This window comes from Fusarium oxysporum, chromosome 6, assembly GCF_000149955.1.
Source record: "Fusarium oxysporum f. sp. lycopersici 4287 chromosome 6, whole genome shotgun sequence".
Classification (NCBI taxonomy): Eukaryota; Fungi; Ascomycota; class Sordariomycetes; order Hypocreales; family Nectriaceae; genus Fusarium; species Fusarium oxysporum.
The window spans coordinates 491,108-516,193 of NC_030991.1; the positions used below are offsets into that span (position 1 = coordinate 491,108).

Here is a 25,086-nt window from a genome sequence, read left to right on the forward strand (position 1 = left end):
CGGGGGAAGGGAGTCGCGGGCGTGATGGGCGCTTGTGGTGAGAAATGGATTTCATCCTTGGCGAAAGACAATGAGGGGATCCTGGGGCTGGGAGTTGGTTGTGCCATGGCCACTGGAGGCGGTGGTGGCCGTCATGTACTGAGGCCCATGAGCAGTACCGAGAGCAGCGAGAGGGAGGAAACTGTTGGACGTTAGATACCATACAAGCACGGCCCCTGGAATGGCATGTGGATATGGGATAGGGTACCTGGCCGTCAATTGAATCGAGATTGTCGGACAGATGAGGTCATTGCATAGCCAACGTTGCTGGTGCGCAACCGGAGACGCGATGCGGGCTCCCTTGAGGCCTTGACGCGTTAAATGGTCACGTGAACAAATAGTTGGATCAGGTTTACCTCAGCAGCGCTCAGGCCCCGGTAGCAGCCCCGGTCGCGGTCGGCGGGGGGGATTGTGGGGGGGCCTTCCTGGATCAGCCGGTAGCGTTAGGCGCCACGCCTCGCGCTTGGACCACCTGAGCTCGCTTAATTCTCGACCTTTCGCATTCTCCATTCTTCTCCCAAACCTCTGCACTTGTATTCGAGTAAGTGTTCAAGCTCAACAACGTTATGTGTCTCGCGTCAACTGACATTTCATAGAAACTGTCTAAGCTTTGAGAATACCACCATCAACATGAATGCAGCAAGCAACGACTCAGAGGCGGCCGAGATTGATGAAAGTCTTGTGCCCATCATCGAGGCGATACTGCAACGACATCGCGCGGTCACCCTCGACACAATAACCGATATCCTGCAAGACGAAGAGCCTCTCCATGAAGATTGGGACCAGGCCGCAGAAGATATGATCGAGGACCAGTGGCAAAAGTCGGAACGCAAGAAGTCATCTGATCACGTTGGTACGCGGAGAACCAATGATGACCCTTTGCGAGAACTCTGGCGTGTCTGTGTCCGGTTCTTTAGGCAAGCTCCCCCGATCTTGCTCTCGTCGTACAATCGGTTGCAGTTTGTTCCAAAGAGGAACAGAAGCATCCTTTCATATCACCTTTTCACCAACGAAGGCTGCAAGGCCATTTCAGACCTCGTCGTTCACACAGTCTGGCAGCAGGACCACCGCCCATTCGTCCATACTCTGATATATGCCGCCAATTGTCGCGTTGGCGGCAGGACCAACTTTCGCTGGCTTCCCTTTCCTGACGCGCCTTGCCCAGTTCTACGGTCACTAAGTGCAACACTGCAGTCATTCGACGACGACGAGCTGCCGAAAACGATACACAAGCTCCACATTGACATAAGGAACGCCGCCATCGAAGAGAGGGAGGAGCCCAGTGTCTTTTCCGACTTGATGTACGGTATTGGTGAGAGCACCACCGTCGAGAAGTTCCCATCGAAGCATGAGCTGGACCTGTTACGACTCAACATCATTCCATTTCGAATAACAGATGTGGAGTGTATCCAGAAGACGATCGACGCGTTTGCCTATGGCGATGAGCGCGTGATCTATTCCGTGAAAGCCGTAGCCGATGCTTTCAGGCTGTTGAAGAGGGACGAAGTGTCCACCAGGGGCGAGGTGCCCACCAGGGACCAACTTCGTGAGCTTGATGCTCGAGCATGCAAACAGATGCTCAGGATCGTTGCCAGGCCCGGTATCCACGGTACTGTGACTCTCTCTCCTGACTAGTTCCCAGACAGAGAGCAGCCAGCCAGCCGATCAGGCCCATCCACGCGAGACACCGAACGAGTGGCTAGTCGATCTCGCAGCCCTCGCCCGTCTCCTGATATTTCTGATACGATTATTCGATCCCGCCACCGATCACATTCCGACAGAGACTCGCCTCCTATCTCTCCCCAGAGATCGGTCAGACCGCGCCGTGGACAAGCCACTTCTTCTGCTCAAGTTGCCCGGTACAGCACTTCCTCCCGTTCCACCGAAATCTCCCATCGAAGGAGTCAACGCGATCCCAGTACATTGATGGAGCAGTTTGCGTCGGCTGGACCTGGTTCCATTCAACACGAACGGGACCGCGCCCCTCATATGGGAGCCCAAGATCGTTTTATCGAGGAGCTGAGATCCAGCGTTGAGTCTCAGAAGACTGAGATTCAGAACCTGTCTAAACGGTTGACTGAGACAGACGGCAAGGTTGAGAGGCATGAGAGTCTCATCAGAAGTCTTCAGGAAGAGAACCGGGTCCTCAAGCAGCAACTGACTCGGTATGTCACCGGCACTGAGAGCGACTCCCCTTCACAACACAGCGAAGCGTAATGCATGCACTCTCTCGTTGGGCCATCTGTATCTAGGCAAGCTGGTACGCGGGATTTAACTCTAGAGGGGCATCACTGAGAGACTGCTGCAGATGATTCCTAGTCCGGGGATGGAGGTTCAGATGGGAAGAACAAAACGGACAACAGAGTTACTTCAATTGAACAGAATCTCTTGGGCAACAACATTGTGAAGTAGACTTGCCGTAGACATTCGCGTGACTGAATTGTCAAACTTTCACTCGTCTTGCTGATTATACCTCAAGCACATGGTGGTGAACTGGCGACGGAATTAGCCGAGTTTGGTCTTGAGCTTGTCGTCGAGCTTCTCGGTTACGACATCTCCGATCCTGAGCAGAAGGAGAGCTTGCTGGCCCTTTGAGGAGTACCAATGTACCATCAGCTCAATCTACAACTCAGATCTTTGTCGGAATTGCAGAGGAAGATCTTTGGACAGCGTGCCTGGGTTTCTTTGATGATGCTCGTCTGCATCCTACTCGGGGTTTTGCGTCTCACTTCCCGTCAGCCGAGTTCCTTGAGAATGAATCTGACAAGATGGTTTGGTTCGAACGCTGGGAACACAACTCTGGCCGCATCAGAGTCCTGTGTCGCTCTCAAAAGTGGCACGATGACTACAAGAAGGAGATGGACTCGGGCGCTTGAAGGACATCAATTACCAGCGAAAGAAGGAGATACCTACAAGAGCTTTAAGAGAAAACTGTAAACTAATTGTACATTTTTGGTCGTCGTAGGGATGTGAGGGATTCTAGTGTGCCTCTACCGTCACTCTCAATCCGTTCTTTGTTTGTGCTTTGGATACAACCCTCAAACCTTCAGGACGTGTCTTGATCCAACCTAACCTGAATTCAAGCTCGAAATCGGGTAGATTGTATTCTTTCACCATGTGTCGTGGCGATTCACGGTTCCGTTTCCCGCCAGCATTCCCGAGAAGCTGAAGCCCCAGAACCACCGCTAACCTCTACTGAAGAATGGTGAAGACAAGAACACCGGCCCAGGCTCACAACTTTGCTACCAGCGGTTGGTTGCTTTCGAATTGTATGTCGAAGCTGGAAACTGATACTTTAGCTTCGAACCAACTTTTGATAAGACCTCATGTTCTTTGTATCTCTTCAGCAAACTGGGATCCGAAAGGTCTTGCGGCTGGTTGATGATTAATGAAAAGGCCAGGGTGGCAACGAGGCTGTAATCAATTATTTCTCTCAGTATGTGATCTGCAATACCCTTACCGCTCATCCTTGCAATCCATGAAACCTCGGCGAAGTGCTCAGGGTTCTCACTGTGAGGTGACTTGTCAACAAGTTTGGGGAAATTCTCCCGCTGCTTCAACGATTTCATGCTTTTCGGCCTCGCATACAAAGGTGAGTCGTTCCTTTTTGGATGAAGGGGAGCTACCGGGATCGTTTGATGAACCTGCGGTCAATTGTCAGAGAAAGATCATATGGGGCTGAGCCAGAACCAACCTCGTCGCCAGTAGAGTTGAGTTGCGACCACGTATCTTGTCCCACTGTTTTCCAGCCCCGATTACAACCTTGCCGATGAATGATCCCTTTGACAGGCGAAGGACGTCAGGGGCGCCGCCTGGAGGAGGATGTTGGTGAGAGTCATTGGATGCGTATCGATTACCACGATTATCGATGTCGTTTTCAGAAGACGTCATATCGAGTGAGGGAATGTCAAAAGAAATGTTGCTTTAGAGAAAGATTGGCTGTCGCCGAGACTCTTGGCGATGGTTTATGGAGGATTTGTATTAGGGCCGTGCTCGAGGTAGATTCTACCTGCGCGACCCGCTTTTTCTTGGCCTCACCTCTTCACCAAAGCAGCGAGTTCATCCACCTAAAAATTTCTCAATCTATCAACATGAACCCACACATCAAGGAAGCTCAAAGCCGACGCCCGAGGAGCAGCGACGAGTAAGTGAACATTCGCTAGCACATTCCACTTTACTCATAGGGTCAGGATGGATGAGCTCCAGAACGGCGCCCCTGAATTCGAAGACATACCGTCAGCGGACATGTGTTGGTAAGTAAGCTTCTTATTGATCCTGTGGAAGTTACTGATGTCTCTAGGTTACCACACGCAAACATCCCAGAGGCCAATGCACGTCTGTCTTCGATCGGTACTGCGCGACCCCAGTCTATAGCAGCGCAGCCCCCAGATCAAATCCAATCAAACAAATTGCCAAACAAATCAATCAAATATGCCAAAATTTTATTTCAATCAAACAAATACAAAATCCTCGATTTGAAATAACATTTGATATATTTGATACACAATATGCCATCCAGCGTCCATGCTGCCAGACCGTTGACCGCGCTTTCACAGCTTACCCGGAACCTGGCTGGTGAGCGACCCCAGCCAATCAAAGTCATCCATCAAGCCTTCCATTAGTGAGCTACCCCAGTACCACGGTCAGGCTGGTGGGGGAGAAAGTAGCTCCTTAACTTTTACGTCCCGTCCTCGCGACATCAAGTCGCGTCGGTGCTAGTTTGTTTACCTTTCAACGCGTACCATTCCTCCCACGAGTCGACGCCTAACCCGATGGAATCCGACGACATCATGCTTCCTTCGCCTCCACCCTCTGCCTTTTCTTTTCTTCGACCACCGAGGAATTTGGCGAGTCAATTCGAGCTGACGACGCAGTCGGCATTGCCAGACCACCCTACTGTTGCAGATCTTCCGCGAGCAGTGTGGAGGAACAAACGATATGTTTTGGAAGAGTCCTTGTCCCGGAAGGGCTCGAAGGGCCGGAAGAGCTGGATCAAGCGCCATGGATTTTTTCTTGTTGAGATCGACACTAACGACAGTCCTTTGAGTCCTTACTGGGCCTGTCGTTTGTGTGACGCGAAGGGTCAGCCTGAGTTCTTCGCCGCTGCTGCTACGAGTTCGGCAGCGGACCATCTCCGCAAGTATGTGAATGTGAATGTGACGTCGCGAGCTTGAGCACTATTGACCAACGCCAGGTCTCACAGGATTTTCGAGAGCAGTCAAGCAGCTGATCCAGATCTGTCAACCGATGAATCTGAACGGCCTAAGCGACGACGCTTGCAGTACAGCGCCGTGCCGCGTGCTAGAGTCAAGATGATCCGAGAACTGAGCCTGGGACTTCTGATCAACACCAATGTTCCTTTTTCCTTCTTCAGCGATACATTCTTTCAGCAGCTCGCTTGGCAGCTTGACCCTCACCTAGCTGACCAGATACCATGGAGCCGGCAATCGATGGGCCGTTTGCTGGATGACACGTACAAGTCTAAGAAAGATGAGATCAAGCAGGAGCTCTCAGATGCCCTTACTAAAATCCATCTGGGGTTCGACCTGTGGACATCGCCTAATCGGCATGCTGTTATGGCAGTCACAGCTCATTTTCTTGACCGCCAGGGCAAGCACCAGTCGCGCCTATTGGCACTCCGTCGCCAGCTAGGGTGTCATAGCGGAGAAAGTCTTGCGGTGACGCTCGGGCAAGTTGTGCGAGAATGGAAGATAGAGGACCGAGTCGGAACCGTGATCTCGGACAACGCATCTTCAAACGACAGCTGTCTCGTGAACTTTTACGGAGATCTCGACGCAGAGATGAGTCTGGCGGACGTTCGGGCCAGACGTATGCGCTGCTATGGGCATATCCTGAACCTGGTTGCTCGCGCCTTTCTCTACGGCGAAGATTTCGAGTCTTTCGAGGCCGAATCGCAGGTATTTGATCTTCTCGGCCGGCGCGAGGATGACCTACGACACTGGAGAAAGAAAGGGCCGGTGGGAAAGCTCCACAATGTTGTCAAATTCATCAGATCTTCCCCTCAGAGGTGTGAGCTCTTCAAAAGGATCTCACGCGAGAACGACGAAGCACAAGAATACCTCTTGGCGAGTGAGTCGACGGCAGAGCTAGAGGTCGTAATGAATAACGATACGAGATGGAACTCCACTTATCTCATGATCTCTCGAGCGCTCGTCAAGCAGGGAGACATCAGGGCGTTCTTGGTCCACCCAGAAGTGGAGAAATGGCTACCGGAGGCCGACATGCTGAAGGGAGATGACTGGAGACTGTTGGCAGAAATCAAACTTATTCTTGAGCCATTCTATCTACAGACTATGAGAACGCAGGGCTGGGGCAGCGAAGGAGGTAACGGACGGCTCTGGGAAGTGATGACGGGTATGGAGTACTTGCTGGAACACCTAGAGGATCGGAAGCTGTTCCATCATGCCGTTCCAGACGAGGCAGGGGGGCAGGACACCAACTCGCAGGCCGAGCTGGCTCGAGGGCGACCAGACCGTAACCGGCAGCTTCCTGCTCGATTTAGGGATTGCGAGACGGATATCCATCCGCGAAAGTCCAGGCAAGGCCCCTTGTCAGATCGTGGCTCGAGACAATGCGATGATGGATCAGGCAAGCCATCAGGATCATTAGGAATCGATGACATGGGAAAGGATCACCGACACTATTTAAGACTGTCCATCATGACTGCCTGGCAGAAACTAAACGAGTACTACACCAAGCTTGGAGACTCACCGTTGTTCGCTGCATCCATCATCCTCCACCCATCACTCGGCATGAACTATCTGGAGGTGAACTGGGCGTCGGAAGAGCAGCTTGTGTGGGTGAGGGATGCCAAAATTGGACTGTCTGACTACTTGGACCGTTGGTACCACTGCAACCGGCCGGTGGATGAGCAGCAGAAGATGATCATGGACACATCGACATCCTTAAGCGTACCAAGGACGACAACTGAAGTTAGCGTGTTCAAGCAATGGATTAAAAGCAGGACAGCGAAGACCACGGTGATGGGAAGCGAGCTTGAGCGGTATCTGCGGCTAGAGCCGCAAGAGACTGAGGATCCAATCGAGTGGTGGATGGCTCACCAGGGACAATTCCCGATGATCAGCCAATTGGCTCTCGATATACTCGCGATACCGGCGATGGCGACTGATTGCGAGAGGTCGTTCAGCCTAGCCAAGCTAACGCTGACGACGCAGAGGCTTTCGATGACGACGGAAACGCTGGAGAAGTTACAATGCCTTAAGAACTGGGTCAGACATGGTGCGGTGAAGCTAGGGGCGACAATAGGTGGGGGGGAGGAGGTCCAATGGGAGATTGGAGATGTTAGCATGGAAGCATAGAGAGTCAGATTTGAAATATTTGAAATATTTGAATAAATATTTCAAACAACAAATCCAGTCTTGAGAGTTATCAAATATCTCAAATATGACCCCGGATTTGATTTGTTTGATTTGAGGGCAGCGCTGGTCTATAGCTCGCCTAGTTACGTTGCTGAAGGCCGAGAAGGACCACGAAGTTCGTGAGAAGAAACTCATCCTCGAAAAGGGAAGGCTGGAGGCTGATAATGCTGCACTGGTTGCAGAAGTAAAGAGGTTGAGAGCTAAAAAGGCTCAGGATGATCGGGAGAAGCGGCGCTTGCAAAACAAGTATCAGGTGCTGGAAGCCGATCTCCGTTACAAAGATGATCTTATTGATCGGCTGAAAGACATTCTTCGAAAGGAGCATCTATTGTGATCTTCCTAAAGTGGCTATTGGTGTTTAATGCAGCTCGATAGGTAGAAGCATATGTCGTGAGCCAGCTCTTGATTACCATCATTCTAGCCCTGCTGAAAAGTGAACATCTTGAACAGCATATTAGATCTCCAAAGCTCTGTTTGGAGTCCTGACCATGTCAAACTCCACGGATGCTTTTGCCTGTTCCGCTGATCAATGTCCCTGGTGGTGCTTACGTCCTTTGGTATAGCCTTTGTATGAGCTGAACATACATCGATCTATAGTGCCTTTTATCTTGACTTTTGAATCACTTTATTGATTCCATCACCCAAACATGTGGTTTTCACGCCAGTACATAACGCTAGACAGCATGTTTTCGATTATTAGAATACGTCCAGACTAACTTCCAAGGTCTGTTCGCCTGGTACGCCGCTATACATACATGACTCAATTTTACTATCTTTCGGAATCACAGACGTGGTAGGTAGTCAACTTAAGACAGCAACCACCCAGGGTCTGTCGCTAGGACTACAGTAACTCTTCCATCCCATCGACTCCTCCTCCAATCAACTCTTTCCATCCTCGAGTACGGGTCCTCCCCCAATGAGAGTTGGCTCAGTGACTAGAGTTGCCACCATAGGTCGGGTTCATCAAGCACACTTTCCGACGCAGTGTTGGGTTTCCCAAAAGGCATCGTGAATGGCAGATTGCTCTGTGAGGGAGTGGGTGCTTGGATACTCTGCTTTATCTGACGTAGTTTGGATTGCATGGTAAGCATGAGATCGTCCTGTCGTCTTTGACCTTCTCGCAGCTCTCGAATTTCCTTCCTCAGCTCTGAGATCTCTGACAGTAGTTCTCTCTCTCGGTGGGAAGTGTGAATTGGTAGTTCAACACGTTCGGGCACAGCTGATTCATGACTAAATGCCTCTGAACCGTCGGTAGCTGGTAGGTAGCCGCCGAACTCATTCTCATAACTGCCATCGAAGCCACCTTCAACTTCATCTTCTTCTTCACTGGCTGGGGGGAGGCCCGGGCTTGCGATTAGATCTCGTTGAAGGAGAGTGTTCTGCTCGGAGACAGCGCCTTCGGAGTGAGAACGACTGGCATCGACCGCATGGGACTGAGCCCCTCGACCTGAGATTTTGAGATGTCGGAAGACGTTCTTCCAAGAAATCTCAAACACAAGAGGGAGCTGCTTCATCCCAGGTAGGTTTTGACCAGAAACCTCCGCGTTCCAACCCATCAAAGCATCCTTAACACTGTAGTTGCACTCGGGCCGCAAATTCGTAGCATCAACGGCTTCGGTAAGGAGTCTCAAATCCGAGAGGGTGACTGGCAGAACCGGAAATCCAAAGGGACTCTGGAAGTCGTCGTCGGGCTCGGCAGCAGTTTGTTGAGAGGCGAGCTCACCTACGTTCAAGAACAGATCAGACCATTCGCTAGTCGACTCGCCACGTTGAGAGGCGCGCTCCCTTGCTGATTTGTGCATGTCGTGGTAGGAACTCGGCAATGCTTGACCGTTCTCGCTGCAGCGCTGAACTTGTTCGTAGACAGAGTCTAAAGCTGGGCAGGACTTGTTGAGACTACCGCCCCAGAGACGGCGATCATCAAGGCGACAGATAACCGTCCATGCTAGGGCAGCGACCAAGAGCCCCGTGTTTGCTTCCCACACCGGATGTACCATGAGAGCTGTCAGGTCATCACAGAACAACTTGGAGTAGACCCATTTGTTACCCATGCCGTTAGATGATACTGGCTGGTAGCAAAGTCTGTGGTACGGAGAGAGGATTGTGATCGGTGTTGTCTGGTACAGTCGCAGGCAGACCTTGAACAGTGTCAATAACGAACCATGTTGTGCTGGCTTGAACACCATGGAGTTTGCCTTTTGAGCAGACTGATCCCATTCCTCATCGATCGCTTCATCATCTTCAGGATCCCACTGAGCGTCTACCTGCAGAAGAAGGTCACGATATGAACCATCCAGAGGGGGGTTCTCAGTCAACATTCTCCGGGCTTGAATTCGGTTGATGGCATTCTCTGGGGTATTGGCAGCAAGTTCTGACTTTGACGGTCGTCCATCAACGATCACGGACACATGTCATTTGTGATGCATTTCGAGCTCCAATTGGATCGCTGAGTGAATCAATATTGACCATCTGACTGTAGTACTCATGTGACGCTTGGTATTTCGTCATCATCAGAGCGCTTCCGCCTACTTCGGTACTTGGACTTGGATCGTGGAACGTGAGAGGCACCTGAGTCTAGGCCCCTGGAGACTGTCATTGAAGACAAAGACGCCGACTGCGAAATATTAGGTCAGCATGGTGATTCCAGCGCTTCCTTGTCACCGCGACCCATTCGCAACCATGGCGAGAATTCTCTACTCGATACGTGCTCTAGACTGAACCACTACATGGCTCGTATCCATTGCGCAAACAGGTGTACAAGGCTTGATCGGCTGGTTATCGCGTAAAGTGGTGGAGACGGTACTCTGTGGGCAACAGGTTTCCCTGCATCGGTCAAAGACCTGGGCGTTGAGGAGCCAGGATTTTGCTTTATGATTCGGTGTCGTGGATTTGTATTATGGTTGCTGTGAGCTACCACTAGCTGCGATTGCCTAGATTGGCTGAGTCGCTGCCAGACAGCCGAATGTTGTTTCTGAAGGGGTGTTGTGGACTCATGAGAGCTCTGCAGGAGATGCGGGATAGACCCAGACAGTTTCCCTCGAGACGGCGACTTATCGGATACTGGCCTTCCACGGTATTTTAATTGTCATCTTGAAATAGCCTCCCGCTTGTAGAAGACGTTGCCGTGTCCAGTAGCAATCGGATCTTGTCAGTCGGGGTTGTGTCATCCCCTCAAGTGCCCCGAAATGCTGACTACATGGATCATTGAAACTGTTATGTTGAAACCATCATGCGAGTGGTGAACTGGTCTCTGGCGGTATCTTCAGGCATAACCCGAGCAGAAGAATTGTCTATGGTCCTTGTTAAAGCAAAACTCGATGAGATATTCCAAGGATATACGGACCAAGAAAGGATGAGATTCGCAAGACTGCCCATCGAAAGTTCGAGAAGACCGTGGGAAGCGGCCACGAACTGTGACACCAATGGCCAGGGTGGTCATTCCAGGCGTTCATGCGAGTCGTACTCCGAAGAGCGCCTTCGTAATATTTAATCACCAACATCTTGCCTTTTCGGATCCACCTCCCTTACAAACAGGCCCGTGAAGAGCGCGACAGCGGAGGATGAAAGATTTGTAGTGGCGTAATGGTTGCAGTAAACTGGACATGAGAACGTGCCTAGTGAGTATGCCGTAGAGGGCATCACTGGTCAAGATTTAGGTTTGAATCCGATAAATTGAACCTGCTGATATGTTGACTGCCGAGGACGACAAATTCAGCAACCCATGCTTCATGTCGATTGGCTGACGGCATTTGACTCGTGGAGACCACCCGGAAAATGGCACTCTTGAGAGATATGTGGTTGTTCGAGAGACTGGGGTTCTAACACAGGGCGTAGCTCTTTACAACCGATCAAAGTCTGGCTTAGAATTCATATTGTCCTCTCTCTTGACACCGTCGATCAGGGGTGGCAAAATGGTTTAGTGATGGAGGCTTATTTGAGAGTGACAGGGTGCCTGAAGTGGGATATCTGCGTTTGCGTACAGGGTCAACATCGGACTGGCAGTGTTTGATGATGTCCAGACGAATCCGCAGCATAGGTCGTGTTTCGAGATGGTGAGGCTGGACGCCTACCAGACCGGGAAGTTGTTTCGCTAGGCAAGTTTCGATGGCCTGGGCACCATTCTTGGTCTGAGGTACAGTTATCGAGTCGTCAAGGGATAACGCCGTTACTGAAAGCTCTCTGGAGTGGGCGCTATACAGTGACTGCCAATGGATTAGTCTACCGATCAGATAGTGGCCCCAGATCTCGACGAGTCAGGAATAATCGGCCTCTGAGTTGAATTCTGTCTTGAATAGAGTATGAGCGAGGCACGATGTGCGATAGGCTCTTCTCAATGTTACTCGATCTGGGCGCCGTACTACTATCCAACTCTACCAGAGAATCGATCGATAACGCGAATGCTACCACCGCATTCGATGACTGCAGTGACGCGAGTGGGATATTTAACGCCTTTGAGACTGCGTTAGCATTATACTACTATAGTGAAGAAGTTTAATTTACCAGACTCCTGATAGCAGAGTCCGACGGTGACAGATGCAGCGCCAGTCTCCTCCATGGAGCGCATCGCAAGCTGCTCAATGTTGACACCATCACTGGTGACACCGACTAGCTACTACTAAGTGGGGATGACAAGACCGTTGTTGTTCATGTTGGAAGATATGGTAGTGGTGGGTATGGGTGTGGAAGTGAATGGGATGAGTACTGTTGGTGGTTGTCGTTGGGAGAGCCATTATCTCCATTGCCTGAAGCAGGACGAGTAGGATTTCATGATATCGGTGAATAACATACCAGAGATCAAGCCAGGCACCTGAGTATCGCCACCAGAGTTGTTGGTCTGGGCAGTCGGCGAAGTGACATTAATGATAAATACCGGAACAGCGTTCTTGCTCCGATGGTTGTTGTTTGACGGCGGTGCATCTGAGAAGTATGGTCATCGGGAGTTTTGCTGCAGCTGATGCTTGGGTCGAACAATTGGATCGGCCGCCGGACATCTCTATCATGAGGAGTGATTTTTTTCAACCGGGGTTGACTAATGGATTCGAGGGGGCAAAGTGCTGAGAGCCCAAAAGACAAACATGGTCGTGATGCCGCTCACAGGCGGACAACAATATGGGCTTTGTATGCTAATGAACGGGATGGAAGTTGAGGTGGTGCGCATTGTTGGTACCATTGGAGGGAGTCATGGCTTCGGACAAGAGAGGAGGTTGGTTTTCTTCGAAAGATGCGCCAGTTGATCGGGTCGGTCGGTGTTGAAGCGTTGCGCGTGAGCTTGAAAAGGATACCTGGAAGTAGGTTAGAATGGTCAAGCTACGCCGACTACTTCGATGGGGCTGCACTGGGAGGCGAGGGTGGCGAAGCAAGTGATGAGAACACGTGAAACTGACTTGGAACGGGACGGGAAGACGAGTAGCATTGGATACTTCTGATCCAAAGCACGCGATGAGCGCAAGGCGGCTAACAGTCTCTCCCCCGGCTTTCTCAAGAGATACTGGAGACATGCGGGACAGGACCAGACGGGTCTCCCTTGAGGCAGGGATCTCCGTAGCCTCCCACTCTGTCATATTGAGATAACCCCCCACTTATCGAAGACATTTCTCATGGATGGTGGAAAACAGCAATGGGATGTTGTGAGTCGCGGGTTGGGTTCTTCGCTCAGCCGGGTCACATCGGATGAGGCTCCCTGGTGTTGATCGTGCCGCCTGACCAGTGATTCATCAGTCCTTTCACGTCCGAGCTTGAGGGTGACTGTGATGAGATGATGTCAATCAGTCGGGCCAACAAACAAGGATGGGTGCAAGCACCAGGACGTAAGAAACATGGTGGGGCTCGCGCCAAACAAATATGGGTCCAAGGCAGCTTGCAGCCTGCAGCTCGATTGATTCTGTTTTTGCTGTCCTTCTTGCTGGGGCAGCATGATTGCGAGTACTGTCTCGGCCGGCCGAATTACGTGTTGTTTGTTCTGGCACGGTTTGATGGTTGAGGAGCGGAAAGGCTGGTGTTGATCGATCGGTGACGCGAAACAACGTGTGATATTGCCTTTGGGAGCCTGTATGATGGCGTTATTGCGCTGACCGGCCTTGAAGGTACATAAATGACTGTAATACATGTTGCCGTGAGAAAAAATAATCGTCTTTTTCCTGTATCTATTTACGAGACATTATGATGCTCAAATGAAATTCAAACGACTGCTCTGTTGATAGAACCGATGTCCATCTGATGTGTTTTGCTCAAAGTTTCATTTCCTTGTGAGAAATTTCTAGTTATTTACGCCAAATCGTCAATAAGAGAGCCAGAAACACAATTTTTACATCAAAAGCTTCAGAACACATCATTAAGTTCAACAAGAGCATTTAAAATATGAGCGACGGCTCTGTTCAATAAGGAAACGTCTTTTTGTTGATGATCTAATGTGAGCTGTCAGTTATTCCTACCCTGCAGCTTGAGAATTGTGGAGACTCCCCACGCCCACTTCCCCAGATCGATGCAAGATCGTTGACCCATGTTTTGTTTCGCCCCACATGATTTTCACGCGTCAGTCATCGTCGAGGCAGGCGCGATTGCAACTCCCTTTGTCAAAAATGTGTAACCTCTCAATTATGCGCCCTTCCCTACCGATGGTAACTATTGAAGATTCTCGCGCTGTCCCAGCCCGGTCTGTCAATGACCTTGTCGCTGTTGGTACGGAGACATTTGTTGTGGGTGCATCGAACAATACTGACAAAACTAGAACAACCGCATCACGACGAGTAAACTCGCAAGAAGAGCTTGTGGTAAGAAGACGAGGGTGGTTGTGCTTCGGTGGTAATGTAAACAGCGTCTGAAACGTCAATGAGACAAATCCTATGTTTGAAATGAATCCTCTTGAGAGGCTTTGTGGGTGGCTCTGGCTGCAATTCGTTTGAATTGCGGTCGTTCAATCGTTTTTCAATCGTTGTTACGTGCACCGCATGTTCCGAATTCGCTGTTCAATCAAACCAGCATTAAAAGTAGTATTGAATTTGAGAGCATAGGTGCTTGACAGCCATGCCATTGATCTGTTACGATAGAGTACCTCCCACGACAGACAACACCCATATCTACTGCTTCCTAAACTTGTCCAGCTGCTGTCTCAAGAACTGCACCTCCTCCATGGCCGAAGCCAGCTTCTCCTTCAGGTCTTGGATCTCTCGGTCCTTCTCACAAGTCGAGGCCCCGTGGCGAGCTCCCCGGGCTGGGACCCGTCCACGCATGGTTGGCTGGGTGAGATTACCAAGCCGACGTGAAATTTCCGCATTGACTGCTTCGGTGAAGGCTCGGTCAGCCTGCGTACGGGCGGACGAAACGGAATCGCCTTCGTTTCGGTCACGAAGCTGGTGATTTGAGCTGATTATCGTCAGTGGAGGAACGTTTTTGAGTAATGTTCTTTTACCTCTCCATCTCGCGTAAGTTTGAGGCGTATCGGTTATCCGTGGAAGAACAATCGTCCCGCTTTTGATCTTGATATGAAATTAGAAACAGAAACAACCATAGAGTCGCTCAGCTGTACCTGGATGTCGCAGTTGACGTGGGCGGAAAGTTGACAGATGCAAGCTTGGGAAGGGAAGCCGATGGAGAGGATGTAGAGACAGAAATTTGCTCTGATTTGATTTGTATACTTAAAGTTTGGGTTAATTACCTTGATGAAATGGACAGACTCGATCTGATTGAGCCTTAACCATAAGCAGATAAAGAGCCGCTTGTAACTGTTGGCCTCCCTGGTCTGTCCGGATATGCTTTTATGCGTCTTCCGTAAGGTGGCTGTGAATTAAACTGTGGCACCAAACCCAGCCGACGATTATCCGAAGAGTCCCAGACCTGCCCACGACCGTCAAGCTATTCATTCTTTCAGCCCATCCAGCCTGTTCATTACCACCCATCATCATCAGTAAAGTCGCAACAACTACAACTACAAGTATGAGCGCACCACAGTCCAACAAGAGACACGCCTCCAGCGCTCATGATAATGAGCCTGTCAAGAAGAAGGGTCTCGGCTCCGGCGTCACATTTACCGGTGAATTCAGCTTCTTATTACCATGACCCCTGAACCTCCACCGTCCTGCGGTTACATCCGAGAACGGCCTCTTTTCATAGACGCGCACGACCATATACTCGCAATCAGCCTTTGGGTCCTGAGCACTGACAGCGATTGAGAAGGTGGCTGCTACAAGTCTAACACGCGTCTCGCTATAGTTGACCACAGATATCCGTATCATCAGTTCATATGTCTATGTCTTCATTCGCCTCGAAAGGTAGAAATTCGGGATTCTTTCCCAACTCTATCATTGCAGTATGGCCTTTCTTTGATCTTCCTTCCAGCAACCTCGTTGCTCAATCAGTTTATACGTCCAGATTCGTTAACCCGCAACTGTCTTCGATCACCTTCCTCAATCAGTCGCTTCCTTTTCAACGAAACTGCTCACTTTCTGCAGTGGGATGACCGCTGCCTTTGTATCAAGCCTCACGGCTCTTGGGCCCAAGTTCACCAACATCAGCAGGATCTTAGCCACGAAACAACAAGACTCATCAAGCAAAGTAAACAAATCACAACATGATCTTCGTCAACGGCAATAGAGTAGAATAATTCTACTTACAGTCTGCGGCTTACCTACGGATCACCCCTCACAATAACAGAGTGTCCTCAAACATTCTTCAATGACAGGTTTGCGACAGCAGGTCCCTTGTTTCGCACACGAATGTTATCCCGATATTTGAAGCACTCGTGACACCCTTGCTCAAGTGCTTTCAAGTCTTTTCATCACTTCTGATCAAAGTCCTCGCCCTCGTCATTCGTCACCTGTCCAAAGCGGCCTAGCGGTTCTCAGTGGAGAGTCATGGGCCGATCCTTCCTCATTTCGGGGAATGGAGGGAGTTCCCCGATTCGGACGCCAAGCTTCATACCATTGGACGGCTAGACGCGCGCTCCGCGTGGAGTTGTACCGAAGTCTATTCCGACGGGAATTTGATCTGTAAACGGGCGTGCCGAGAGTGTCAAAACCATGCCGAGCAGGGAGCGGGTGGCGGCCCAGGTGAGCAAAACTCTATCTCTGTAATGGAGATAAGCTCATGTTGGGCTTAGAGGCGCAATTGGCTATCAGCGAGGGAAACGATATACCATGGGGTCATTGTAGCGGGTGGCGGGTTTCAACGGAGTCTGCCAAGGTCAGGCGGCCGCGGAAATGTCGGAACCAGGGTATGGGGTTAAGTACTACTTGTGTGTCCTGGCGCTATCTTTGGCGTATAAATCTCAGGAATTGCGTGGTCTGAGAAACAGTCTCTTGGCGATTTCGGGAGGATTGTTCGGTGATGCTCGTTGGAGTGTTCGCCGCGTCAATGCGGGTGCGACTCGCGGGACTGTCTATACGTCGCGTTGAAGCAACAGCCTGTTATGGCATCAGAAAATGTTCAACATGGTATGTTGGGCATCGGAGGTCCCGATCTCTCCCGACTTGAATATCATGTGCGTCTGGATCCACCCGCTGGGTGAAAAATACCAGCTTGAGGTTGGAGTGCTGAGACTGTCGTCAGGTTGGCTTGAGGGAAGTTCGAGTGAACTGTCGGAGTCGGTCTGAAATCAGGTATGCTGCTGTCTTCGTGCTTCTACTCCGGGTCAAGAGGGTGTAAAGAAGGAGGGAACCCATCTGGGATCGTGAGGGGCGATGGCAATTGTGTGTGTGATTTGGGAATCTGCTTGAGACCAAGCCCTGTGTTTGCATGTCGTCTCGTTCAGATGGAATAATTGTTCAGCTTGTCTTGACTGCCAAAGCCCTTTGTTAAATCTTGCGATCGTGATCCTACGAAACGCTGTCGATTGGAAGATTGCTAGGGCGGAGGTAAGAGGGGCATAGGGTGAATAACTAAGGCAAGGCGGTGGGTCGTATTGAGCGAAGGACAGTAACACTGGCAGTGACAAGAGTCCTGTAGCTTCCTGCATGCTTTCTAGACCTCCCATATTGTGAGCCATCGGTCGCTCGCGTTGCCTGGCTCATCTCCTCCGCCTTACGTCCCCTCAAAGTTGCACTACCTTTACCCTCGACAATTTGAGTGCCGATATACAGGACGTCCACTCATCAAATCAACAACTTTCGACAGCAGCCTCAGGCTCTTACCATGGCGTCTCGCAACAACAGCGCCTGTCACGCCTGGACCCATCGAACCCGCAGGAGAGTTTTAAAGAACGATGTAAGCTGTTTCAGATACGAAGCTGCCTACAAAGGCGCCGAGGTCGTTATCAGTGAACTTGCTCGGGCTGCGGAACACTTCCGTGTCAGGATGGGATCTTGCAACACTTTCGAGAGCATGACCGGCGGTGACAGGAATATCGCCGACAGGGCTTAGCGGGTTCAAGGTGACGCTGGAGTACAACCTCTCACGTTAATGGAGATCCCAGTGCTTCTTCTGCCATAGCAATCCCAACAACCATGTGCCTCAAGGTCCGTGATGACTTCCTCAGCGGATGCCTATATGCCGCGGCATTCAGCATGGTATAGGTGACTACCCGGGATTTATTGAAATGGACCTTACAAGACGGGTTCAGTTGCTTGTCGAGGATCGCGCTGGTCTTCCGCCTCTTAGAAAGGACTTTCCTTGGTGGCATTATCTTCATCTGTCTATGGAAGAAATCCAAAAAGAACCAGCTGCCCTGATGCATGATATTGTCCTTGGATTCAAAGGCGTCAACCATCGTGACGGGTACTCGAATCCTCGCAATACCTCAAAGGCATGGTCAGGTCCAAAGCCAGTGCCGCTGGGATCTTTCAACTCCAGCTTTACGGCCCTACACAATCCGACTGACTTCAGATATCAATAACGGCCTACAGAGCTATTCCCGCTTCATCCTTAGCATTCCGAAGCGACTCACTCGCCTTGCGCAATAACTCAGGGTTTGCAAGCTCTCCGGAGTAACCCTATAACTGCTGTTCTCGAAGTTATCACTGTTCAAATTCGAAGCTAACAGAGCCTTGTTCCACAGATCACTCCTCTGCCCTCGATTCACGTTCCATCGGATACCCTTCAGTTCTATCGCCCGCGCACGACTAGCAGCCTTCGCGGAGAATGTATAGCTAACAGATATCACCTTGTACCCATTTGCAGTATGGCAACGTCGGGAATCAAATTCATCATTCGAATCCATACCGACGCGTCAAGAGGCCTCCTACTTCAGTCAGGGTGCCATAACAAACTGATCTGAATTCTTGCAAAGATATACTCAGGTTACTGATATCGTTTTATCAGCTAGAAAAGGGCCCTATTATTTCTTGACTCCCCTTGCGAGGTTGAACCTGCCATCCCCTTCGACCAGCTCCGGGAACAGTGAATCATATCAGGCCATCTACCAAAACCCGGCATTTCTCGAACGCCGGCCTGGGAAGGCAAGGAGATGATAGTGGAGGGGAATGAGACGAGCAGCAATGGAACAGATGGCGATGATCGCGCGGGCCTCATTCTTTCTATAGTAACGGAAGACCAATTCACGTCTGGGCACCACACCTACTACCTACCTATCATTTCTACCAGTAACAACAAGAGCACCACTATCACTTCTGCCCCTGATGGTAGCGACACATCCTATGTCAACGTGTGCATGGCCCATCTCAGAACGAGACCAATACTACAACTGCCGACTTTGACTCCTACCTGATTGCAACGTGCGCAGCATCGTCATGTCATACCAACGAAACTGTCGACAATGCCACCAGCCATGAGCCGTAATGGTATCTTCTCGATCAACGATTACGTCACCCAGCTCATGGAGGAATTGGAGTCAAGGGGCCTGTTATCGATCTGCTAGAGGCAATGAGCTCTGGCGCGAGCCTCCATCCCGAGAGAGTGAATGTTTGGTGAGTAGAAGCAAATAACGCTTGTCAGTTCTAGGATCCTTCAAGATGACGTAATATTTTGGCTTCCATTGCCGATTCTCGCCTGCTTTGCATTTCAGGATGTTATAGCAGGTTCCCCCTAGTTCAGAAAGAGGGTATTAGAAATTACATGGCGGTGATCCGTCGTCAAATTAAGCTCTGGATAGTGCAAATTCAGAACCAACTTCAACTCTTATTCTCTCCTGAGCCGTGGTTTCTATGGCAGAAGCGAATGACGCGGAATATCACTGGGAAACGCCAAACGATTGTCAACGAGAAATCCTCTCGAACAGCAATGTCATGACAGCCACGGGTCGCAACACATTATGCATCGCAAGACATCGGAGACACCCACACTAGATCGGTATCAGCACAAGTTGACGGACGTCGTGGTAAGGCATCATTACTCATGACGGTCACCATGGTCCCTGTCACTGTTTCTCGCAGACAAGGACAACTATATCCGAATGCTCCATCTCAAGGTTGCCAATTGCAATGCAAGGCTCCAGCTCCGTGTCCTGGACAATTCTTCCCATGGAGGTATCGTGTGACAGGAGGGACTTTGCTGAGAGCTCAATTTGAAGACTCAATCGAAGGGCTGAAGTATATTCACCTGATATTACTTTCGGCTAGCTTGTAAACTGTATGCTTTGTCGGTTGAATGGATGAGAATTCAATAGATCGTTTGGCGTGCCCGTCATTGAGGTTGTTTAGCATTAATTACAGCTGCCCTGTGGCCGTCTTAGCCAGCGGGGTTTGGCGGTTTTGCTGGTTAGCTCCTTGGTGGGCGTTGGTGGCTGCTGCCGGCCTGTTTGTACAGTTGGGAGGCATTTGATTGGGCCCTCAGGTGGGTACCTCGGCAGTCGCTCCTGTCGCCATTTTAGGTCTAGCCTGCTTGGGGATGCTGCCCAACATCCCACCTTCCCTCACTTTCTAGAATCAGAGTCAACCGACTGTCCCTCCCCATACCTCAATTTCTTTCCGAACCATCATCTCCTCTGCCTTATTATGGTCCATTTCACTTCTACTATTTGACTTCTCTTGGATCGGAAACGTCACATATTTATTGAAACGTACTAGCGGCTGTATAGCACGACTACCTTCTGTCATTTCGGATGACGATCGGGACAGAATCCCCAGATCCCATTCGAGCCGGGGCTTGACGCGACAGCCAGTATCCTGGTGACTTTCGGTGGCTGTGAATCGAAGAGCCATCTTACGCGGACGATACACGGTCTTTGACAACTTTGATACTCATACATTTATCGATGAGTAAGGCGACCTGGATTTTGCAGAGGAGACTCTCAACATACTACAGATGAGGGTTTCTCATAGCACTTGACATTTGCCTCGAAGCTTTCAAAAGTTCAGCCCTAAGCATGGGGGATTTAGGCAAGTTAGTCCAACCCTGGGAGTCTTTCTCGTGAATCTATTCTAACATCATGCATTAGAATCTGTACTCCCGTTTCCGGACGTGGGGAAGGTCAGATTTGCATGTGGATAAGTGGCAAGTACGCCCCTTCACTCGACATCTCCACGCAGCTACACGAGAACATTCCCACGCTCAACCATCGACATGAAAACGACAATTCATCAATACCGATCTCTTGATCGCCATTATTAACTGCGAAGATAATCACCAGCTACCCTAGTCCAGCCTTTTCGTCATCAGATGGGCTGCAGAAACAGTATAACGATTCGTCGAGGATCACCGGCAAGGAAGCATCCAACCCACTCATGGACTCAAACATCAGAATGGTAATAAAAGGAGAATCTATAAACAAACCACATGTCGCGATTCTTCAACACCACCAACTCGGGCCGGCCCAACGGGATCCACCACCCAACAAGACAAAAAAGCACAGAAACGCAAGGCATCGTGGACAAGCATCTCTCCGACCCCGAACACAATGACGAGAAGGAAGAGGAGGAGGACGCTCCATGGCATAGCTTTTATCGGTGATGACAGAATGAAGAGCTTACTTGGTGCCGGTAGATTCGATTACTCACGGATATCAATCCGCCGTAATTCCTTCTCTGCCAGCCGCAGCTTCAAGAGAATCAAGAAGAGGATGGCCGGAGCCGACAAGAACACAGTTTTCTCAGAAATATGAATTCATTTCAGTCTAGACAGAGATGACAGGCGTCAAGAGCAGGTCTCAACCATATGCGGCGAAATGTCCATGCACGCACATCTAATTCTCACACATTTCCCTGTTATACATCTACTCAAGACACATCTCCGACTTCCACTTCCTGGCCTGCTATCAATACCTTTCACACAACAATTCACATAACACAATTCTACGTCTACTCCTCCTGCGCTCCGAGGTTTCGGGGTCTATTCTAACCCACTCACCAATGATTGACTTCCGAGACGGCCATAGCCACAGTAATATTTTGCTGTACCCTTCCTGACATGGAAGCAGGGTGTTCGTTGATGTAGCGCACATGATCGAATAGTGGTCACCGTTGCGAACGCGGTTGGGAGATGATGCTTCAGAGAACCATTTGAACTTGATTTGCTGATGCAAGATATCGCTGCCAAACACCAATGGCATCGAGGCTGGGGCACATTCAGCTGGAATCTCCATCATGTTCCGGTGAGCTATTGAACATGACTTGCTGGTGCAAGATTCCGCTGCCAAACACCGGAACATGGCACTGACTTTGGGATGGGCGCGCAAGGGTCCACCACATGGATGCCACATTTGGGACATCATGCTCCGGGGAGCTATCGAACAAGATTGGGCGCCAAACACACGTCGGAGGATGGAATTGACAGATACAGCTTGACATGGTAAGGGACCTGAGCACCAGCCTCTCCAAACGTGACGTCGGGACAGCAGCGACTTACAGAGACGGCGCCGCCTCAATGGTAGCAATATCCTCTCACGCTATTGTCACCCTGAGACCACATTTGGGGATCATGCTCCGGCGATCCAAGCGTGGCTTGCCGCCAAACACAAATCAGCGACCGTGCCGTCGACCTTGAGGGTTACTTACAACGAGTCACTGTTGAGGCCACGTTTGAGCGGTGTGGCTCCGAGGGGCGTTGGGTCTGGGGACCTAAAGGTGAGTTCCTCCAAAGCAATTCTCAGTACTTTCTTTCAACTAATACCTAATAGTGGCAACTATTATACAAACCGAGAAGCATATATCGACAACGTCAACTTATGTTTTAGTTAAGAGTCATTGGGGACTTTAGCAGCTCATCTCGCCATTTCGCCTCATCCCCGAATCAGTGGCTTCTGCTACGTAACCGCCTGAGACTCCTCCCATGCCTTTGTCTCCCATGAGTCTCATTCTATCAGCCGAACGATCATAGGCGGAGCTCCTTCGCAGCAAGAGACCTCTCTTCAAATCTCGAAGGTAGAGTTGGCGATTCAAGAAGATTTGCGCCATGAAGTGAAACTCCTCACCGAACTTCTCTCAGAAAAATCGACGCTTCTCGATGGAAATGTCCCAAGGATCCAGATATGGACAGAATATACGACCACTGGACCAAGGACTAGGCCCAATTACCTTTGAGTCTTAACGATGACTGGAGAGTATAGTCCGTTGTCGGCGTTGCCTGTCTTCATCATACTCGAAGGGTTCTTAATTGAAACCCTCGGATCCTCATCCCGAAAATTCGCAGTTGAAAGCAGCTTACCGATGCATTTCAATTAGACCAGGCAGGACCTTGGTCAATACTTGAGGGTGAGGGGTTGCTGCCTTCATCCACGACTGTGCCAAAGTCCAAGCGAGTCTCCTGGAGTATGTTCCTCTCTGCGCAGAGGGTCGTACCTCATGGCCTTCGGATTTTGCGACGTGCAAAAGTAGTTGCAAGATCACTGCTTGAACTCGTAAGACTTGAAAGTACAGCACCATGGATTTCATGCTGAACATAGCTCTATCCTACCTAGAGTCACCCCGATTTTGTCTGTTTTGGTCCCCAAAACCATACGATATGCGAGAATATCACGCCATCGTCCAAAACCTGGCATTCCTCGAAGGTGGAATGGCATCCTCTCATCTAAAAGCTCAAGGGAGGGGTGAAGAACAAGATGAGCAACCACGCAAAAGACGGCGAAGATGCCACAGATTCCTATTTAGTATCCCTTAGTCAATCGCGCGAGCGCAGTCCCGAAGCTTGCAGCTCCTCTCACAAGTGGTTCAGCGGAGTGGTACCGTGGACGTACGGAGAGGGTTGAATATGAGCCACCAGAAGAGCGACTATGAAAGGAGGACGAAGAGCGTCAAAGGGAAGTGGTGTTGGAGTACCGAATACCAGTGATTCTGGCTTGGCTTCTCGTCTCACAATTCGGAACAATGCCATGAGGACAGACTATGATTGTTATCACTGATTGTCGGACTGGGAATGCAAGATCTCACTACGCGTCGCTCAGATACCCAAGACCTTTTCTCGTGCCATTACTTCAGCCTCATGCACAGGCCAATTGGCAGAGTATCGGCAGGTGTATCTGTCGCGGGTCTCTTTGAAGTCCCCATGTCCTCGATGACTCCCTAACGCCAGATGTCATTGCCTCTCGATACCTCACCATCAAGATGGACTCGTCCATTAGGTAGAGCAGCGTTTATACTCCGCAATCCAGAAGGACAGAGTTCACCAAAGAGAACAGAAACACGGGCTTCATTAAACGCAAATCAGGCCCTCCACAAACTCTGATATCCTAACCGCGACGCAGTCTGAACACGTACGTCTTATACGAACTACCTCTTTCTCGCATGCGGTACGGTCGGCCCTGAGCCCTCGTGGCTACCCCAACTGAAACAACCCCCCCTCCCCCCACGTACATGGCGCCACTATCAAGCCCCGAGAAAGCGAAATGAACGATTGTATCAATAACTTGGTCGACCCCTTGCGCCTTGCACCATGACGTGTACTGAGTATATTGACTACATAGGACCAGGGATTCACACTGGCGAGATTCACCAAGCCTCCCGAAACACGATTCCTCGCCTGCATCTTTACCACAAAGCCAACACCCTTAGCCAAACGCTTGGCAACATCGGCAGGAATCTTATACGTCGGCGTTATATAAAGGCACACATTTCCTCCCTCGGAGGCATCACCTTGTCCTTTCTCTATCAGACATTCGCATTCAGTATCCCTAAGTCAATCCCAAAAGCTCACAGCTTTTCTCAAGAATCTTCAGACTAATTAAAGTATTGACAAGGAGCCCCTGCACTTTAACTTGTTCATGATATCAAGATGACTCAAGGTTTCCACCACTTCGAGATTAATGTTTTCGGGCATCCAATCTTTCAGAATAACCGATCAAGAGCATAGAGCAGTCCAGACCCGCATGGCCGCGCTGAGGAGACCTGTTCGGCTGGAACAATGAGGTCAATCGAAACCCCTGATTAGTCAAGATTTCACGGTCCGGGTGTCATTATTTCTTCTAGTCAGGTTTGGCCCGCGTTTGGGTATATGCGTCCTTTCCACCAGCCCAGTGTTCTCTTGATCAAATTGGTTAACTTGCGGTTTCACTCATTCTAGCCGGTTTTGCAATGAATGCGAGGCCCTTCGAACTACGTCTTGACTCCCCGAATAATCTCCAGGCACGGAATGTGGCATCCAATCGGCCTACAAGCGAGAGACTGGACAGTCAATCAATTCACTTCAGACACCAGTAGTTCGAATGGCGTGTTCCCCGAGACTGCGCTACTTTAGAGTATTCCTTTATATGCAACAGGTAAGTAATTACCCAGTGAGTTTAGAAGGTAGATAATGCTAACATGTTCTAGACCTCTGTACTCTTCCGGCC

General features: G+C 50.2%; 8 protein-coding genes across 8 annotated transcripts; 6 read left to right on the forward strand and 2 right to left on the reverse strand.

The window, feature by feature from the left end:
- Positions 1–669: 669 nt before the first annotated feature.
- FOXG_07036 (uncharacterized protein) lies at positions 670–2,256 on the forward strand (the record flags this gene model as incomplete). Its single annotated transcript, XM_018385671.1, has 2 exons — positions 670–1,648; positions 1,682–2,256. 2 exons carry the CDS (start codon positions 670–672, stop codon positions 2,254–2,256), a joined length of 1,554 nt encoding a protein of 517 aa, XP_018244311.1.
- A 1,874-nt stretch (positions 2,257–4,130) lies between these two features.
- FOXG_19616 (uncharacterized protein) lies at positions 4,131–4,413 on the forward strand (the record flags this gene model as incomplete). The annotated part of the gene is made up of 3 exons (XM_018399877.1): positions 4,131–4,183; positions 4,230–4,288; positions 4,340–4,413. 3 exons carry the CDS (start codon positions 4,131–4,133, stop codon positions 4,411–4,413), a joined length of 186 nt encoding a protein of 61 aa, XP_018244312.1.
- Positions 4,414–4,811: 398 nt separating this feature from the next.
- FOXG_07037 (uncharacterized protein) lies at positions 4,812–7,379 on the forward strand (the record flags this gene model as incomplete). The annotated part of the gene is made up of 2 exons (XM_018385672.1): positions 4,812–5,179; positions 5,234–7,379. The coding sequence occupies 2 exons, from the start codon at positions 4,812–4,814 to the stop codon at positions 7,377–7,379; spliced, it is 2,514 nt and encodes an 837-aa protein (XP_018244313.1).
- A 751-nt stretch (positions 7,380–8,130) lies between these two features.
- Positions 8,131–9,757, reverse strand: FOXG_07038 (uncharacterized protein; the record flags this gene model as incomplete). The annotated part of the gene is made up of 1 exon (XM_018385673.1): positions 8,131–9,757. One exon carries the CDS (start codon positions 9,755–9,757, stop codon positions 8,375–8,377), a length of 1,383 nt encoding a protein of 460 aa, XP_018244314.1. The 3' UTR covers positions 8,131–8,374.
- Positions 9,758–14,389: 4,632 nt separating this feature from the next.
- FOXG_19617 (uncharacterized protein) lies at positions 14,390–15,083 on the reverse strand. The gene is made up of 3 exons (XM_018399878.1): positions 14,965–15,083; positions 14,848–14,914; positions 14,390–14,801 (listed from the first exon to the last, which is right to left on the reverse strand). The coding sequence occupies exons 2-3, from the start codon at positions 14,853–14,855 to the stop codon at positions 14,516–14,518; spliced, it is 294 nt and encodes a 97-aa protein (XP_018244315.1). The 5' UTR covers positions 14,856–14,914; positions 14,965–15,083; the 3' UTR covers positions 14,390–14,515.
- Positions 15,084–15,371: 288 nt separating this feature from the next.
- Positions 15,372–15,494, forward strand: FOXG_19618 (uncharacterized protein; the record flags this gene model as incomplete). The annotated part of the gene is made up of 1 exon (XM_018399879.1): positions 15,372–15,494. The coding sequence occupies one exon, from the start codon at positions 15,372–15,374 to the stop codon at positions 15,492–15,494; it is 123 nt and encodes a 40-aa protein (XP_018244316.1).
- Positions 15,495–17,564: 2,070 nt separating this feature from the next.
- Positions 17,565–17,792, forward strand: FOXG_19619 (uncharacterized protein; the record flags this gene model as incomplete). Its single annotated transcript, XM_018399880.1, has 1 exon — positions 17,565–17,792. One exon carries the CDS (start codon positions 17,565–17,567, stop codon positions 17,790–17,792), a length of 228 nt encoding a protein of 75 aa, XP_018244317.1.
- An 83-nt stretch (positions 17,793–17,875) lies between these two features.
- FOXG_07039 (uncharacterized protein) lies at positions 17,876–18,264 on the forward strand (the record flags this gene model as incomplete). Its single annotated transcript, XM_018385674.1, has 2 exons — positions 17,876–17,938; positions 17,992–18,264. The coding sequence occupies 2 exons, from the start codon at positions 17,876–17,878 to the stop codon at positions 18,262–18,264; spliced, it is 336 nt and encodes a 111-aa protein (XP_018244318.1).
- Positions 18,265–25,086: the final 6,822 nt, after the last annotated feature.